The following is a 19,493-nucleotide window of genomic DNA, read 5'->3' as shown; positions in this document are numbered from 1 at the left end:
GGGAGATGTTTGTGTTGTTAGTTAGCTGGGCCCCTTGCCATTAGCAGTCGTGCTCAAAGTGAGACAAATGCATCCCAGCTCTGCTCCGCGTCTATACCCACACCGACAAAGCTACACAATGAAAGTGAAGAGAGAAGGAAAGAGTGAGAGAGTGAAGTGACAGAAAGAGAGAGAGAGAGAGAGGAGGGTGCTTTTTTAAGTGAGAGAAAAGAGGAAGAAGGCAGGTAGAGGAGGAGTATAAGAGAGAGAGAGAGTGCTATAGTGTCCTTTGTTTTTGCTCCTGTCCATCCTCCCACCTGTCTGTGAAGGTGAGTCTTGATTGTTTGCTGTCCTCTAAAGGGTCTGCCTCGTCTGCTTATCAGCGCCCAACATCCTGATGGTGCGGCACTTTTATGGACAACCGAGCCCAAGCATGAATGCAGAGTGACAGTCCTGCTGGGACGCACATGCATTCACACACAAGTACACACATACTGATATAGGCACACACTCTGATACAAGACACAGAGACGCCATGGACTACACACACACACACAGACACATACACACAGACACACACACACACACACACACACTCACGCACACACAGACACACACACACACAGACACACGCTACCACACACACACACACACACACACACAGACACAGACACACACACACACACACACACACACACACACACACACACACACACACACACACACACACACATACACACAGACACACACACACACACACACACACACACACACAGACACACACACAGACACACACACCACACACACACACACACACACACACACACACACACACACACACACTGCAGGGGTTGTAAGCATGGTGACAGTCCAGCGCAGTCATCATTGTGCTGTGTGTAAATCTGTGTGACTGCTGGCCTGAATGCTAGAGGGGCTTCCTCTGTGAGAGTATATTCTCTCTCTCTCTCTCTCTCTTCTGGTCTCTCCCTTCCCCCTCTCCTGCTCCTCATATCTCTCCCACCATCACCCACACCCACACACGCACACACCCACACACACACACACACACACATGAACGTGCCACTCAGCAGTCAGTCAACCTCCCATTCATGTCCTGAAAGAGTGTTAGTGCAGTGCCCTGCCAGTCGGTTTCTCCTCTTCCTCCTGTCTGTCTCTCTCTCTCTCTCACTCTCTCTGTATGTTTTTCTCTCTCTCCTCCATTTGTGTGGTCAGCTGCTGGGCTGAACTATGTGTCTGTATGGATTGCAGATACAGAGAGTGCAGATGCACAGACAGAGAAGGGAAACAGTGGAGATTCAGTAGCATAGCCATTACATTACATTACATTACATTACATTACATTTGGCTGACGCATTTTTAACCAAAGCGACTAACAACATGGTAAACAGTTTAAGTTTTAAGCAATTCTCTCAACAATTCTAGGACAATTTAATAAAGGTAGAGTACAGTAAGAATGTGCATCAGTGACTGCTGTTTTTAAACAGTGTCATTTCAAGACAGGTGGTAAGTGCTAGGATCAGCAAGACTAGTTGTAAGTAATGCTATGAGAGGAGATGCCATAGCCATGTAGAAGGCATAAACTCTGATTGTGTGTATATGTGTGTATGAGTATACGAGTATAAACGGAGGGATGCTTAATGATCCCCACACAGACACTTCACACACCACGTTGTTTTAGTTTAAATCCCTTACAAGAATAACCCATATACAGTGAATATAGACAGCACAGTTGCTCAATGAAATGGATGTGACCTGTCAGAATATGTGTGACTGATCCAGATAGTGTATTGGACATTTGATAATGCTAAACTGGCACTTAGATGGAGGTCAGATAGCCATGTCCTGAGGGGTGATGCATGCATGTCTATATAGCTAGGCTTTGTTTTACTTAGCTGTTATGACAGGTCGGTGATGGTTAGGATACATGGCACACATCCTGATGTCAGTGAGGAGGAGACTGCGGTGCAGGGCCTCTATCAGCAGGATATTCAGTAAGGTACGCCTTACTAAGCATATAGTCAAGGAGACCGCACAGAGGGAAGAGGTCTCACCTGTTTAATGCAGCATATACAGAGAAAGAGAGAAAAAGAAGGGGAGAAAGAGAAAGAGAGAGGGGGGGGGAGAGGGGGGGAGGGAGTGGGAGAAAGAGGGAGGGGGAGAGATTGGGAGAGATAGAAATGCTGGGCCAAGATGCTCCAACACAAATTGACAAATTGAAATGGCTCTTGCTCTCTCTCTTCCTCCATTTTCCTCTATACCTTCCTTTTTTTCCCTCAATCCTTCTTTCTCTCTCTTTCTAAAATCTGCCATGCTGCATTTCAGCTGTAACTGAAAGCAGTTGTATTTCTCTGCGATGCTAAGCTCTAATAGTCTGGCTTATGCTTGTCTGTCCACCCTTATGATAAGGCAGAGGAAAAACACACACACACACATACACACTTACAGTAAAGTGTCTGTGCGTGTGGCGGAGAAAGTGAATCCATTTGGACGGCCCTGGCGCTCGGTGTCTGCGCTCTCTGGGCGGCGTCTGATAACCGGGTGATATATTCCCCCCATTTGGGCAATTAATCGCTGTCAGACAGGGCCAGGAAAGAGAGGCCCTGATGTATTGTAGCAGCGGCCGTGGCAGCGACTCCGCCACACAGAGAGCAAGAGTCTCTCTCTCTCTCCCTGTCTTTCTCTCTCTCTCTCTGTCTCTCTCTTTCTTTCTCTCTCTCTCTCTCTCTGTCTCTCTCTTTCTTTCTCTCTCTCTCTCTCTCTCTCTCTCTCTCTCTCTCCCTCTCTCTCTCTTGCGTCCAGAGAGCACAGTAAAGTGGCCCCGGCCAAAAGGGCAGCAAATGATGGCTAATTAGCCTGCCTGCTACTCGGGTGCTGCCGGGGAGAACTGTCAACTTTAAGTAGGAAGGATGCTGTTAAGTCCTTTGTGTGTGTGTGTGTGTGTGTGTGTGTGTGTGTGTGTGTGTGTGTGTGTGTGTGTGTGTGTGTGTGTGTGTGTGTGTGTGTGTGTGTGCGTGCGTGCGTTTGCGTTTGGGGGAAGGGCTTTTTGATGGAGAGTTGATTTTTCTGTCTTTACACTGTGTTTTGTGTGTGTGTGTGTGTGTGTGTGTGTGTGAGTGAGTGTGAATCTGTGTGTGTGTGTGTGTGTGTGTCTCTGTATGTGTGAGAGGCAGAGAGAAAATTAAATTATACTATCCAGGATGACAGGCATGAGGCCTGTGTCTTGTGCTGACGATCACCATATCCTCTCATCAGTACATCATCATTTGCATGTGGTGCTCCTGATGTGATTGGGGGAGCGAGGGGTGTTTTCTCCGCTATCTCAGTGGTCAGAGCTCCCAGCTCAGCTCATCGTTTTTATCTTTCCATTAATCTGCAGTATATTTCTCTCTTTCTACAGGAACCCGCCCCCAACCCTACACCAGCCAGAGATCTGGTCTGCTGGGTTTAACGACTTCATCAGCAAGTGAGTTAGACAGGGCGGAGCGTGTGTGTGTGTGTGTGTGTGTGTGTGAAAGAGAGAATGTGTGATAATGTGTGTGGCAAGAAGACAGTCCTAGAGAACTAAAGAGTTGTGGTTTGCCTCCAGGGTGTGAGAGGTTTGTGTGTGTGTGTGTGTGTGCGTGCACGTGTGTGTATGTGTGAACATGTAAGTGGTACAACACTGTACCTGTGAACTTTATGGGTGTGAATGTGAATAGGTCAAGGGTCTATTTGGGTATAAGATGTCCTTTGTATATGTTGGGATGTATGATATCCCATGGGTAGGTGTCAAGGCATATGATGTATACTGTAGGTATGAGCAAGCCAACGCACACCCACATACACACCCACACCCACACACTCACACACACATATGGCCCCTTAGGGGTTTATAATCAAAAGCTCACACATGGCATTTTTCCAGACAGATAATTGAGTCAGATAATTTGGCCCATTAGGCATTCAGTCAGTGCATTGGCTAGCATACAAAGCCTCTGAAATTACGATAATTGTGGCCATTACACCATTACACCATATAAAAGACTGAATAGATTAGTGATTCCCGATTATATACAATCACCTGACTCTCATCTGTGGTTGTATTGCTCTGGTAGTATTTTGCATACAACATTTGGTGGGTCAGACTTTAGAGAAGTACATTCACACAGTTGGCATCAGCTACTTTGGTGCCAAAAGGTTCACTTCCCATATGTAAGTGTGTTCAATTAGTGTATGGTTTTGATTGCTATAGTAATTGGATGTATACAGTTTGTTTGTCCACTGTAGTAGAACAGGTGTAACAGAACCAAATGTGACTCCCCCCTCTCTCACACACACTCTCTCACTCTCTCTTTCTCTCCTGACACAGGTGTCTGATCAAAGACTTTGAGCTGCGTCCGAACGTTCCAGACCTCCTGGAACATTCCTTCATCAAGCAGATCATCGGACGGGAGAAGGTCCTCCAGAAACAGCTGATGGAGCTCATCGACCTCAACCACCAGATGGGAACCATCGAGAAGACAAGGTAGAGCGAGGGGGAGACACAGCTAGAAAGAAAAAAAGACAGAAAGAGAGAAAAAACAAGAGTGAGCAGAGAACTAATGCCTTAATTCTCCACTGCAATGAGTTGATGGTACTCTCAGGCCCCAAATCTACATGACAGGCACATTGCAAAGCCTCACTAAAGCTGTTTAAGAACCTGGCAATGTCTGTTTGCTAATTTGATACCATGAGCACAAGCACAAACATCAGTGGATCGGCTCAGTGCTCCCACATGATATCTTCAAGTCATGCTGGAGGCGCCTGGCTCATTGACTTTGCACTTTTGCCTGCCATTTAAATGAGGCCCTAAGTCTCTCACTCTGAGTCGCTGATGCCCCTCTGATGCCCACTGATGCCCTCTGAGAGGGCATGCTGATTATGACACAGCCATCCAAAGAGGCTTACATGTATTCTCATGGGCTTTACATGAGCTGCTTAGGCAGCAGTGCTGAAGAAGATGCTCTGTTTATGCCAATTCATCGTCCGAGAGATGGTTTTTGTGTTCACTAGTCTGTTCACTGTGTCTGCTGTTGACTCAGCTGTTGTTTTGGTATGAGTGCTTCTTCTCTCCCCCCTCTTTCTTGAAATACTGTAAACCAGGCAGAAGCACACACATGCTCACGGCTGAGGAAGTCTCAATATCCTGAGCTGTCTCCAAAGTATTAACCTGACCTTTTGACCTTTTATCATTTAAGCCATCATGGAAGGCCAGACAAAGACGCAGAGGGTAACGACAGGTAGGGGATATTGACTGCAGAAAGAATCACTAGTATATTAGAGGACTGCTTGCTTCAACCCACCAGATCCCAAAACATAGCTGTAGCCCAACCCTGGACCCAGTCTTCTCATCCAATCCCCTTGTCGTAAATTGATCTAGAATCATTTTCCCTGCTCTAGTACTGTCTTTAATATTTGTAATGTTTGTGTCAGACAATCAATATTATCTGTACTTGGTACATTGAGTTTACCAGTATACTGTTCAGCGTGATTGATTATTGATTACAACAAGGATACAAGGATACAAAGAGCTTAATTTGTCACATACATAGAAATACTGATGTATATATCGTAACACCCCCAATTATCACCACTTTTGTTCAGAAATTCTAAAACAACGATGTTTTTTAACACTTCAAAATAATATTTTCTAAATGAACCTTACATTTGTCAGTAGCCATAGTTGTGTAGATTTGAACAAAATCTGGTTTGGTTCCTAACGGAGCATTTACTGCCTGAAATATCCGATTTTGTTTACCACGCCGGAGTTATAGTGCTGGCCTGATGGGTCGCCTATTTACACCGTTTCAACGGCACATTAACGGTTAGACCGAGAATTCTCGTCATTGAAATTAAAATTCCACTGGAGCTCCAAGCGGTTGTGACACACGCAGCCTTACAACACTGTTTACAGCTCCTCGAGTCACGGTAAAATGTCATTTTTGGTACATAGCTAATTTAGATACACCTATGTTGTGCGTGGTTGCGTTTCTATAGGAGTCCGCTGTCTTGGTTTATATAGAAATGGATATTAAGTGACACATACACGCAAGACGGTGGAAATACGGGACCGACGGAAATAGGGGAAGTTACGATAGTATAGTATATATACTCTTTTGATCCCGTGAGGGAAATTTGGTCTCTGCATTTAACCCAATCCGTGAATTAGTGAAACACAGCACACAGTGAGGTGAAGCACACACTAATCCCGGCGCAGTGAGCTGCCTGCAACCACAGCAGCGCTCGGGGAGCAGTGAGGGGTTAGGTGCCTTGCTCAAGGGCACTTCAGCCCTTGATGATGTAAAGCATGTAGTGAAATTTCATTTGGTGTTCAGCTTGTGAAAGAAAGATCAATAAATATTTGTAATACATAGCAAGAGAGAGTATAAAGTGCAGTGTGTGTACAGTCCATGTGCAAGTGTGTAAAAAGTGTAAGTGCAGTTTATTATACGGATGACGTGAGGAAAGAAGCTCCTCCTCAATCTTTGTTCTGGTCTTGTAGCAGCAGAGACGTTTGCCTGACTGTTGATGCATCCAGAAATGCATTCTAAGTGACATGGCTGTCACTTTATTTAACTACTTGTTGACAAGTAGCAATCTGAATGCAAAAACACTGTTTTTGAGCCTTTTGCCTGCCTCCTTTTATATGTCTTTGCCCAGCTCTGAATTATTCTCTGACAATCATGTATTACTGTAATACTGACATTTTAGTGGCAAAAAAAAGAAGCTTCTTGTCCTTGACTCGTAGATACACCTCCTTCTCCACAAGTAAATCAGTGAATACTGACTCCAGATCAGTATAGACACACAAACACCTGCCCTGGAGGGTAATTTCTCCTGAGAGATGTGAAAAGAGGCTTGGGGCTGTACACCGAGTGACCATTTGATTGGCCTTTATCACCCTCGTGGGAGAACAGAAGCACTAGAGCACTCTGTGTTCGTTCCCTAGTTCAGCGAGGGTAGCAGGGGCAGGACAGGGCAGGGCAGATTTAAAACCATATATACCCTGACCCTGGTCAACCAGGGTGGTCATGTGGTCAACCACCACCCTGCTGCTCTATGGGAAATATATTTACCTCTCTGATCCTCCCCTGGTCAGTCAGTGAGGACAGGAGTCGAAGTACTGCACATGTTGTTAACAGGCAGAGAGTGAGCAAATACTGTATGTTCTAAAATGTACGGTAGCCAAAATATTCTCCTGATTAATATTGATACAATTTTAGCAGCAGTAGAATATTGTTTATATCTACTACATCCTGGAAAATCCCTGTGTAGAGACAACCTCAGTTTTTCCCTCAGTCATTAGAACTGTAAAGATACCCTATCTGCTGTTCTGGACTCCTATTTTAATTGCAATGTTGTGGCAATCTTATTTCCCCTTCACCCTTTGCTAAATTGATTGTCCTTGATATCACAGTGATCTACCTCTTATCTCTTTTTTTGGAACAAGTGTCATTCCCTCTCTTTGTGTTCCAGGCACGAGCGAATCCACACCAAGAAGAACAACAGCATGAAGGGCACCAATGAGGCGCACGACTCCGTGGATGACCTGGCCACCCTAGAGGTGCTGGATGAGGTGAGGGATTGTGGGATAGCGGGCTTAGTGACCGGTTTAAGCCTCTGTGATCCCAGTAGCCCCACAAACGCAACATGTACTGTAAATATGGCCGTGGATTCTAGAGCATTGGGGGTCTTGATGCTTTATTTAGTTCTATGTGTTGATAACAGTCTAACAAGTCTTTACAATTCTTATTTACCATATGCCACCATGCGGATGGTGTTCATTTTCTGAAAATATAAGGCTGTTTCGGTAGAAAAAACACATTGACCTTGCTGTCCACATATCTGACTCTGTGTGATTTGTAGAACTGTGGAAGGTACTCTGTCTTCTCTTAGAACTGACAACCTCAATATCTTGGAGGAATATGAATTGGGATTTTGGATCTGTGTGTGTGTGTATGTGTGTGACCTAAGTGATCTATCATGTCAGGTCTCAGACAGCATGAGATGCATGATCAATTCTTCTAAAATGTAGATATAGAGGAGATGCTAAAAAGAAGCATGGCTTGTTTTTTTATGAAGTTATGTGTCTGCTGTTTAATATCAGCCACTGTTAGGGAGATATGCATTTTATTGACGCAAAAGACCAAAGCAGACAATGTAATGGAATCACATGTACTGAGCAGATAATTACCCTATATATTTACAGACGTACATAATACTCAGATGAACATTGGCATTGTAAAATAGTTTTATGGCAAAGTGGTTGGTTGTGTGGGTGTGTAATGATGTTATTGTCTCTGAATAGAATTCTGTCACGGAGCAGCTGCAAGTCCGCTATGCTGCAGAGCTGGTCTATACCTATGTGGGTGACATCCTCATCGCCGTCAATCCCTTCCGTGACATGGATATCTACACATCAGAGGTGTGTGTATGTGTGTGTGTGTGTATGTTTATTCGCGTATGTGCTGTGTGTGTGTGTGTGTGTGTGTGTGTGTGTGTGTGTGTGTGTGTGTTTCTGTCAGTTTGTGTGTCCATGACGGTGTATGTCAGAGCACATTACTCAGTGCTCAGAGAACACTACAGATAAGTACAAATCTAGCGTGATTGAAATTCTCTCTTCCCATTGTTTCTCTCCTCTCATTTCTGGGACAGCACACAAAGATGTACATTGGAGCTAAGCGCACTGCAAACCCCCCGCACATATTTGCTGTGGCTGACATAGCTTACCAATCCATGGTTTCATACAACTCCGACCAGGTAATGTCCATTGCCAATGAGTCAACTGTCAACATGTCAAGTTCTGTGGTGTCAATAACGGTGATCACCTCGACAACACAGCAGTGTATAGGCTATCCTATGGGTACTTACTGAAGCATATTAACATAACAATTTGTAAACTGCCAGCATTCAGCATTTAATATAGCAATATGCATAATTGAGATCATCTTAATGCATGATCATGTATTCAATGTGAGATACTGTACAGTCTAAAAGCATTTGCTGATGTAGGCCTCAGTATGTTGTTTTTTGGGAAATGTTCATTGTCCAACTACCAATCTCCAATCTGCATCACTGTACCGGTATGCCCTACAGCTGACAGCAATGTGCATGTAACTGTTACTTCCATCTGTAACTGTCTGTCCTCGATGGCTTGTGTGTCCCAGTGTATAGTGATCAGTGGAGAGAGTGGCGCGGGGAAGACAGAGAGTGCCCACCTGCTGGTTCAGCAGCTCACTGTGCTGGGCAAGGTAATGCCAACCTCCGGCTGCACTGCTTTTGTCCTGTGAAGCCCCTCTCGACTGGCAGGTCTCAAAAGAGCCTGTTTGTTTTTGGTGTGTTGATAGCATCAAAACGGACTCAAAAGTGGACCCCCACACCATTTTTGTTCCTGTCAGGCTGACAGGAAAGTCATTTCAGCTCAGCTGCCAGACCTGGGCTCTCCCATCTCTGATTATGATGATGTGCCGTGATTGGGAAATTCAGAGGGAGCCATTTCAAGTGACAGTGGCCATTTTGTAAAGTAATGAGACATTTGCATTTCAAGGGCCCCTTTCTCTTCATTTGTGAGTTCATTCAAGTGGGATGACAATGTGTGTGATTTAAAGGAATGGAAAATGTATTTGATGAGGAACTGACAAAACCTTGAATAATAAGCTTCTGTGCATGTGGTGAATTTTAATCATCAAGCGCTTTGTGTCTCTAACCATATCAGTAATCAGTTCAGGCAGCGTGCTAGCTATATTATTAAATCCAGTTAATTATCTCCAGTGCCATATAGATGTTGTGTTTGTGTTGCAGGCTAATAATCGCACACTGCAGGAAAAGATCATTTTGGTAAATAATCTCGTGGAAGCCTTTGGCAATGCCTGCACCGTCATCAATGACAACTCCAGCCGCTTTGGGAAGTACCTGGAGATGAAGTTCACCGCTGGCGGAACGGTGGTGGGGGCTCAGATCTCCGAGTACCTGCTGGAAAAATCGCGTGTTATTTACCAGGCCATGTAAGACACATAATAACAAGCACCATTTTACCAGGGGAAAGCAGTGTGTCCCATACATTGACTTGGTGTGGCGGCCCACCACAATATCAACATTGACCATCACACAATGATTTTGCATGTTGTACTTTAAATTGGATGGAATTCATTCATTGTAGAGCTATGTGGACCTTTGCGCAGCCTCCCCTTGTCTCTCAACAAACCTACATGCATGTTTAAAGAAAACATTAACAATCCTGCAATTGTTGTCATAAAAATCCACTGGCTAAATCGTGCTTAAACCTGCATCATAACCATGCTGCGCTAATTTGTTAAAAACGGTTAATTCTGCAAACCTACCACCACAGATATAATTAAATTCTGTGGGAAACACTGAGAAAGGCTAGCATTAGCATTAGCTTACCACAGCTACTAAGGGCAAGTATACCCATGAGAAAAGGGGGTCATGATCCTCAAACACATCCCTTGGGCTCTCGTATTTATGCCTGTGCTTAGCTGTCTCTGATTAAGCATAGCCGCAGATTAAAGACAATAAATATTTTCGCTCAAGACTCTGTTGTCCTGGTTCCCTCTCGGGAGCCTCTGCCATTTACTGACCCTGCTGAAGTTTATCCAGCACCTGCATTCTCCACTCTCTCTGCCAGGTTGTGGGGAGAGGAGATGTAATGTGGGTCACAAGGGGGATGAGATAAGGCTCCTGTGTTTGATCAAAGATTCTCACACATAAGGTCACCCTTCACACAGGCACACACAAGACACACACACACACACACATACACACATATACACACACGCACGCACGCACGCACGCACGCACGCACGCACGCACTGAAGGAGCCATAATAGCGGAGTTCTGTTTTTGTCTCGAGTGAGAATATCTGGAGCTGATTAAACAGAAAAAAAGCCTTTCGCATTTATTCTGGTTTAATCACTCAGCAGCCCAAAGGATATTGACCTTTCCTGAGCGTTAAAATGACTGCACTGAAGTCAGACAGCAGTGTGTGTTCAGATGTTCATCAGTGCTCTGAAGCCTCCGGGGTAGGCCTAAATCAGAGGAAAACCTTGTTGAGTAATCTGCAAATTAGGGCAGGTGTTCAAAATGATAATGCCACTTAGTATATGCATCACAGAACTCTGGTCTAAAATTATTGAGCTAACTAGCTAATACTGCAGTGTAAGTATGAATATTTCAGAAAGTCATGCTGCTCTTACATGTTTTACAGAAAAGCACAAAGTGAATAAAAAATGTTGGATTTAAGGTTGTTAAAAAAAAAAGCTTCTTACAAAAGCAACAGAATGAAGCATACATTAATGAAGCGATGAGTCATGACATAATACACAGATTAAACTAAATCATAAAAGTTAAATTTTTTTCTTTGCTCTCACACAGTGGTGAGAAGAATTTCCACGTTTTCTACTACATCTACGCTGGCCTGGCTGAGAGAAAGAAGCTTGCCCACTACAAGCTTTCTGACAGCAAAACCCCCAAGTAGGTTTTCTTCACAACTTGTTATTTTTACTCCCCCACACACACTGTAATTGTCTCTGTGATTTCACAGCATTTCAAACCACCCATTTTTTGTCCTCCAGATATCTTCACAGTGAGCACATTAAATTGGTGCCTGACATCATGACCAACACGTTCTACAAGGAGCAGTTTGAGGCTGTGGAGCAGTGCTTCAAAGTCATCGGATTCACCCTGGAGGTACGATGACTTAATTACTGATTACAAAGACAACGACAAACCCACCATTTCCACAGCTAGATCGGCTGTCTGGCTTGACCTTTAGAAACGACAGGAAGCCAGGTGTCCTGCCCTTTGACAGACAAATATAAGTATTCTTTTCTGTTGGATTTCAGTTAAAAAAAACACTCTCTGTGTCTCCCTCTCTCTTACACACACACACACACACACACACAAAGGCATGCCCACACACACACACACAAACATAATTTCACAGTACATCAGACAGTTTTTTAGCCAAAGGGAGAGATTGGCAATCTCAAAATCGACTTTCATAGATGAGTTGATAGGCAAGACTGAGCGCACTGACCAGGAAGTAACATTCAGGGGAAAAATCCACTCAGGCCCACTGAGGCAGCAGGGCTCATTCATGGTCAACAGTCAGGACCTGGGATACCCAGCCACAAGTGGACGAGGCATTTACAGCTCCTCGGTAGCTCTGTGCTGCTGTTCACTAAGCACCCTGATGAGTGTAGTGGACCGTTGTCTTACAGTAAGATGGATGAAAATAATGGTACGTCTCCTCCACTCAAGGTGCCAACAGCTATTAAATCCAGGTTTTATATGTCCATTCTGGAGCCTGGGGTAATGGACTGTGTGTTCTGTTTCCCCATCATATAGTATCCCACCACTTCTGCCACTGTAACAGGGAAAATCATCACCACCATCATTATCTTTGTCATCATCACTAGCTGGCCAGTGAAATTGACGGTCATTCTGACCGGTGCAATCAACTGGGGGATAAATGTGATTGGGGCAATTTTGTCGATCCTGTTGTCTGACCTGATGCTTGCTGGGAGGGCGGGTGTGTGAAAACACAGTCCAGCCTCTGTGAGGAACACCAGCAGGCCAGCTGTGACTTTATGAGATGTGGCAGGTTATGGTCAGCGCATGATATCAGAGGGACAGTTATAGAGACGTACCATTGGAGTTTGGCTGCGCTGCAACATTGGAAATCATGTTCAGGCCTGGCTGAGCTGACAGCAAGTGACAAGATCATTTCTGTGGCTCTCAAATCAAATCAGCATATGTCCCGTAATGTCAGCGTGCCATTGGTGGACATGTCTATCCCTTCTCCGCCAAGTCCTTGTATTTATGCAACATACATATGATGATGTGTTTCTCTCCCTCCCTCCGTCTATTTCTCTCTCTCTCTTTCTCTCTTTCTCTCTCGCTCTCTCATGACTCACAGGAGCTAGGCAGCGTGTACAGCATCCTGGCGGCCATCTTGAATGCAGGTGACATTGAATTTGCCTCGGTGGCCTCGGAGCACCAGACGGACAAGAGCAACATCTCTAACACGACTGTGCTGGAGAACAGTGAGTGTCCCATCCCCGGCACCCTCTGTGTGTGTGTGTGTGTGTGTGTGTGTGCCCTGATGCTAACGCCGTCCGAGACAGTAGTGACATTGCCGTATCCATTACCTCCAGGGACCGGGGGGCCACCGTGTTGTTTTTATGTAATCCTCGCCAGGGGACAGACATTGTTTAAAACAGTCAGAGCAGGGGCTGCATTTTCATGTCTGAGTGTCTGCATAGTAGCCTGGCGAGCCAGACCCACATTAAAATGTAGGGTCTGGGCACTCACCGTTCGCAGTGCTCAGTCCCAGGGGCGGGATAATCAGTTGTCTTTTAAAATTCCCTCTGCACACAATAGGACGCAATAGGATATTTGTTTTCAAGTAGCAGGGAATTCAAGCCAAACCGTTGCAACTCTGCCATCAATCATTATGTTAAGCCCACCAAACGACTCTATACACGATTTCAATGCCCTGATTAAGTTTCGATTTCTGGAGCTCACAAGCCAACGGAGAGTTGCTAGACTAGCCCTGGCAGCAAATGTAATTTGCTGCCGCTAGGGGTGCGTCTAGATTTCTAGGCTATCTGCATAGGTAAATGGGATTGCATCACTGAGGGTCATTTCTCCCTGTCCCTGCACAGAAAACAAGTGGTAGAGAACAATCCTGCATAATAGAAATCAGTTCTAATGGGGAAAAAACTTCAGCTACATTTGCATTATTTTTTGTATGGAGCCCATGGCTTCCTTGAATGCACTTTGCACTATTTGATGTACAGTAGCCTTTATCTGTGTTCCTAGAATTTTCTCCTAGGTCAGTGGCTTAAGAATGATTAGTGTGTGTTTTGTTGTTTGTACTGTATGCTTGAGTGGTTGTATGTGTGTTTATATGTATTGTAGTGTTGTGTGTGTTGAGAGGAACTTAACATTAGTGTTACAGTGGGTCCCATTTAGAAGTGGCCACTTTATTCACACTTTCCGTGATTCACGCAGCTGCGTGAAATGTATTACAACTTATAACGTACAACTTATTACAACATATTACTTGTGGTTGTTTGGGTCATTGCAGCTTCACTGGGGAAATATAAATAAAAGATGCGTGATTCACGCGTGAGGTCCCGTGAGAATCACGCATGAAACCGGACAATTTCATGGGGCACCCACTGTAGCACCTTACCCTGGTTTGGTCTAAATTTGGTTGTTTTGTTCACTGTCAGTGGGAATGTCACAGATTGTGTGGGACAGAGCTAAACAAAACACAATGTGACCTTTTTCATGTGTGTATATATATCTTTGTGTGTTTCTCTGTCCACAGCCTCGTCGCTGCTCCGCATCAGCGCGGATGAACTTCAGGAGGCCCTGACATCTCACTGCGTGGTGACGCGCGGCGAGACCATCGTGCGGTCCAACACGGTGGAGAAGGCGGCGGAGGTGCGCGACACCATGGGCAAGGCCCTGTACGGACGCCTCTTCAGCTGGATCGTCAACCGCATCAACTCCCTGCTGCGGCCCGACAGCCAGCCAGGGTGAGAGACGGAGAGACAGAGAGAGGGGGGGGAGAGAGACAGAGAGAGAGAGAGGGAGGGAGGGATTTGGGAGGGAGAGGTTTCTGAACAAAGAAAAAAAGGATGTGAAAAAGTGTCAGAAAGATGAAGTATGCTGGAAGTATTTGGGCTGCGGCCAAAATGTGGATGAGAGGGAGTGGAGAGGGTGTGAAGTATAGCCAGAGAAATGGACTCGGGTGAGGACGGGATGACAGCATCCTGGCACGGCACTCTGGATAGTTATGAGCCGCCGCAGCTAAGGGATCATATAGGTTTAATCAGATTTTTTTTTTTTTTTTTTTTTTTTTTTTTTTTTTTTTTTTTTTTCGCATGTCCAAATTTCCGTCAATGATTCCCGGGACACTGAAAGACCGGGGTAGACAAAACTTGGTGGGCATGTAACCCATATGGATAGCATGGAACCATCGTTTTTCGTTTTGATCTGTAGCCCCCACGCTGGACTGCACCCCGAAAAGGAGGGTAGGGCAGACACAGTTTTCTGTGAATATCTCGAGAACCGTAAGGTTTAGGAGGACCATTATTTTTTTGTATGTTGATCTCAAGGGGCCATGTCAACGCATTCCATAACCACTCATTTCATGTATAGCGCCACCTAGTTAAACACAAAAAAAGTAAAAATGAGGTGGTGTAATTGAAGGTATCTGTGACCTAACATAGTCAAAACTGCACAAAATTGGAAGTGTAGGATCATTATGACACCCTCTGTATGCACGCCAAGTTTTGTGGAATTCCGTTCATGGGGGCCACACAATAAATTAATTTATGTTACTATACACCAACTGGCCTGTGGGTGGCGGAGACAGTTTTCTGTGAATATCTCGAGAACCGTAGGGCCTAGAGAGGTCCACCTTTTTTGTATGTTGGTCTTAAGGGGGCATGTCAACCCATCCCATTACCACTTATTTCATGTATAGCGCCACCTAGTTAAAAATTAAAAAAGCATAAAATTAGGTGTTTTTTCATCTCAATATCTCTGGCTGACAAGGTCAAAACTGCAAAAAATTAAAAGTGTAGGATCATTATGACACCCTCTGAATGCATGCCAAGTTTTGTGTACTTTCGTTCATGGGGGGCCTTACAATAAAATAATTTATGTGTACATTTAGTGGCGATACACCAACAAGGATTCCCAGGACACTGAAAGACCGGGGTACACAAAACTTGGTGAGCATGTACCCCATATGGATAGCATGGAACCGTCATTTTTCGTTTTCATCTGCAGCCCCCGCTGGACTGGACCCCGAGAAAGGAGGGTAGGGCAGACACAGTTCTCTGTGAATCTTTTATGGTATGTTGGTCTCAAGGGCCCACATAAACCTGGCTCATAATCACTCATTTGTGATTCCCCGGTAAAAAAAATGAAAATCAGTAGGATTAAAAAGAAAGCCAAAATAAATATTCATCATCATCATCATGGCTGCATTTTTCAGTATTGGCGAGAAGTAGTCGTTTGTCCACTAGATGGCGCATCGTTGCAGTGAGGCGTAATTTTGTTGGAAGTTAAAAGGGGTTGGAAAAAAAAACAATGGGCGCTTCATACAAGGACTGTAATTTACATAGCGAACATCTAATAAGGATAGGGCGATGTTCACATGAAGTGTAATTCCATTTCTTCTTGAAGCCGTAAAATAAATCTGAGGATGTTTATCGGACATGCTTGGTTTTTTACTGCAGGTGCGTTAATCTTGTAATATCAATAAGGACCTAGGTAATGTTACCGTTAGCGTTGGTTGAGTGATGGAGGCATTTGATTGATTGCATTTGTAGAAAACTATAAATGCGGTTATACCAAGCAAATGTATAGCAGCACTGTTTGTATCTTCGACTGTCATTTATTGCACGTGCTACAAAATCATTCTGTGCAATGGAAGATTTACCAACGTTACACGGTCTGATGCAGTTTGCCTATACATGCGTGAGACTGAGGCGCCTGTTTATTTTGTTTTTAAGTGCGTGCGGGGGTGTGAGAGGGGAATCGATGTGCTTTGATTACAGCTTGGTAGTTGTAGTCTGTGAAATTAAAAAGCCGCGTGTGTGTGAAGTATCCAAACAATGACACCTTCATTTCATTATGGCTGTTTTAGCAAAACACCTTAAGCTACTGTGTAGTAGGTCCCATTTAGAAGTGGCTACTATTTTTGCTTTTCATTGACTCATGGAGCTGCGTGAATGTTATTACAACTTTTCATACGATATGACAGTTTAAGTCCCTTTGATACTGTAAGGCGTAAAGCCATTGGTTTCCAAAGGAGATTTTATTTGTGTAAGCCAGGCATAGCCTATTGACAATTTATGTTGTCAATAGGCCTACCTTTATAATCCTACCTGTAGCTTGGGAAGCTAACAACTTTCTATTAGGATCTAGTTTGTTAGTTACCGTTTTGTCATAACTCCCTGATGCATTTTGCATTTAGAATAGCCAGGCGTGTATATCTCAATCGGGAAAATTAAACAATATCGGGTGCCTATGGACTAGGCTGGGTGAACCCAGCCTGATCTGCTCCCATATTATTTTTTGATTTCTTAAAAGATTGAGCTTGGTCTGATGAAAGCCAGACTAGCCATGGACCTCAGTTAAACAATGCAAGGGAACATGAATCAGCCTATATTTGCACTAACAATAACGGACAAAAGCTCTTCAGCGTTGGCCCGTTAAAATGTGTATATGAACAGTCTAGCGACGCATTTCATCAAGGCCCATTTGGACATGTCAGTTATTTGCACCACTGGTTAGATGTAAAACAGCACCGTTTCAGACTAGGCTACTGTTACTTAATTTGTGCATTAACAATAACGTTTCAGACTACTGTTACTTAATTTGTGCATTGACAATAAAGTATTACATGAACTAAAGATGACTAAAATCTTATGTAGAAGAAGAAACATTCACAAAAAAAAATCCATCCATCCAAAAAAATGACCTTTGTTTTTTGATAGCTGTTGAAAACGGCATGGAACTGACAGAGATGTTTTTGTTTATAAATACATAAAAAAAATAAATAAATAAATAACATTATGCTGATACCTTTTGCTTTTCCCAAATACAATGTAGCCTACAGGTGTAAGTGACCTTTCATCAATCCAGTTGCAATGGATGAACTGTGATGAACTGCCCTACTTGTGATTGTTTTAGAGATTTTAAAGGTTTTATAACAATTCTACATCTTCTTTGGCTATTCTACAATCTATTCACCTTTTCAGCACCAGTAGGGTACTTTCTGTGCAGCCCCTTTTATACACACTCAGGCATGCCAAACAAGCATACACAAAAGTTTCAAGAGTGGGGGATGGAGTAAAATATGGAGACAAATTGAAGTGTGATTTATTTTCATGAACGGATGTACAGGACTGGCGGTCATATTTTTGTACGCTATGCGGTACATCTAGTTTTATTTCTAAACTCGGCAGCACAGTGATAGGATCTAATAAAGATTCACACCAGAGTGGAGCGGGTGCATACCAGACTAATTGCATCATATTGTGTCATTACAAATGAGCCTGACCTTCTAGCACTTCCATCTGTCTTTCTCCTCAGTTTGCTGTTCTCACTGGCCTTCTGCCTGCCTGCTCCCACTCTCTTTCTCTCTTTTTTTCTCTCTCTCTCTTACAAGCACACTCTGTCTCTCTGTCTTAATGTCTCTGGCTTTCTCATTCACCCTCACACACTACTTTTCTTCTCTTTCTTTCTCTTATCAGTCTTTTATCTTTGTTTACCTCTCCTCTTTTGATTTCTCTGTTCCTTCGTCCTCTGTTCATCTTTTCTTGGTTCTCCATTCCTCTAATTTCCTCTCTTTCTTCTCCCTCTCTCTCTCTCTCTCTCTCTCTCTCTCTCTCTCTCTCTTGCCCTCAGGGAGGAAGACAAAGGGCTGAACATTGGAATCCTAGACATCTTTGGCTTTGAGAACTTTAAGAAGAACTCCTTCGAGCAGCTCTGCATTAACATTGCCAACGAGCAGATCCAGTTCTACTTCAATCAGCATATATTTGCCTGGGAGCAGGTACTCACCCGTTCATTCCCGCTTCAGACAGACCTGTCTCTTTGGATTATGAATAGAGTGTGAATTCTTTAGTGGCTCAGGGCGAACATTTGTAAGTGTGTGGGTTTTTCTATACAGCACCCCCTCCATGCACACACACACACACGCACACACACACACACACACACACACCCCAACATGTCTCTTGTCTTCTCTGCAGTTTTCTTTAGCCTTATTTCCATCTAAATAGTGATGAAACTTCCCCATTTATCCTTCCAGCGTGTGTGAGCATGTGTGGGTGGCTGAATGGTAGCAAAATGTGCTCTGCTCTTTTTATTTTGCCAAAGAAAGCGGGAACAGGTCCCTATACCTAGGTCTCTGGGGCGAGGAAGTGTGTGTGTGTGTATGTGCGTGTGTGTGCGTGTGTGTGCGTGTGTGTGCGTGTGTGTGTGTGTGTGTGTGTGTGTCTGGTGGGGGGTGTAAGCATGGCCTTGGGCTGGTGAATGATGAGATGATGGTGAATGCTGTAGTGGGCCCTCAAACAGGCACCATAAATCAGCCGCAATGAGGGTCAATGGGGAGGTCGGGACGCTTGTGCCTCCACAGCAGGGGAACAATAGTCCAGCGAGACCTCTTTAAAACAAACTCCCACTGCAATTTCAACGCATCTTGCTTCCTGTAAAACACTTAAGCATTGTTCTCTAATTTTTAATTAAGCCTCAGATTATGTTTTTGTATTGCATTTGCTGATACATTGTAATGTTTACTAGTATTGTTTCTTTTGGTGTTTTATTTTTATGCATTTTCATTGCAATGCAGTCCAGTGTGATAACAGAACGTCTAAGCTTGATGGGACCTGAGTGTGTCTGTGTGTTTTGGTGGTAGGCCTTTT

At 44.1% G+C, this 19,493-nt stretch overlaps 1 protein-coding gene across 14 annotated transcripts in view; it reads left to right on the top strand.

Moving 5' to 3' along the window:
• Positions 1–19,493, top strand: part of myo3a (myosin IIIA) — a 77,144-nt gene that overhangs the window by 33,844 nt on the left and 23,807 nt on the right. For 10 of the 14 annotated variants that reach the window (XM_048265752.1, XM_048265754.1, XM_048265750.1 and 7 more), the window contains 13 exons: positions 3,398–3,463; positions 4,349–4,504; positions 5,217–5,258; positions 7,495–7,594; positions 8,327–8,443; positions 8,674–8,778; positions 9,186–9,269; positions 9,820–10,022; positions 11,410–11,508; positions 11,610–11,724; positions 12,956–13,082; positions 14,375–14,585; positions 18,475–18,622. In XM_048265752.1, the coding sequence (XP_048121709.1) occupies positions 3,398–3,463; positions 4,349–4,504; positions 5,217–5,258; positions 7,495–7,594; positions 8,327–8,443; positions 8,674–8,778; positions 9,186–9,269; positions 9,820–10,022; positions 11,410–11,508; positions 11,610–11,724; positions 12,956–13,082; positions 14,375–14,585; positions 18,475–18,622 (1,573 nt within the window). The remainder of the gene's footprint in view (positions 1–3,397; positions 3,464–4,348; positions 4,505–5,216; positions 5,259–7,494; positions 7,595–8,326; positions 8,444–8,673; positions 8,779–9,185; positions 9,270–9,819; positions 10,023–11,409; positions 11,509–11,609; positions 11,725–12,955; positions 13,083–14,374; positions 14,586–18,474; positions 18,623–19,493) is intronic. The other 4 variants (XM_048265753.1, XM_048265761.1, XM_048265762.1 and 1 more) reach the window with 2 other exon arrangements.

Source organism: Alosa alosa, chromosome 16, assembly GCF_017589495.1.
Source record: "Alosa alosa isolate M-15738 ecotype Scorff River chromosome 16, AALO_Geno_1.1, whole genome shotgun sequence".
NCBI lineage: Eukaryota > Metazoa > Chordata > Actinopteri > Clupeiformes > Clupeidae > Alosa > Alosa alosa.
This window is presented reverse-complemented; position numbering and strand designations above follow the sequence as displayed.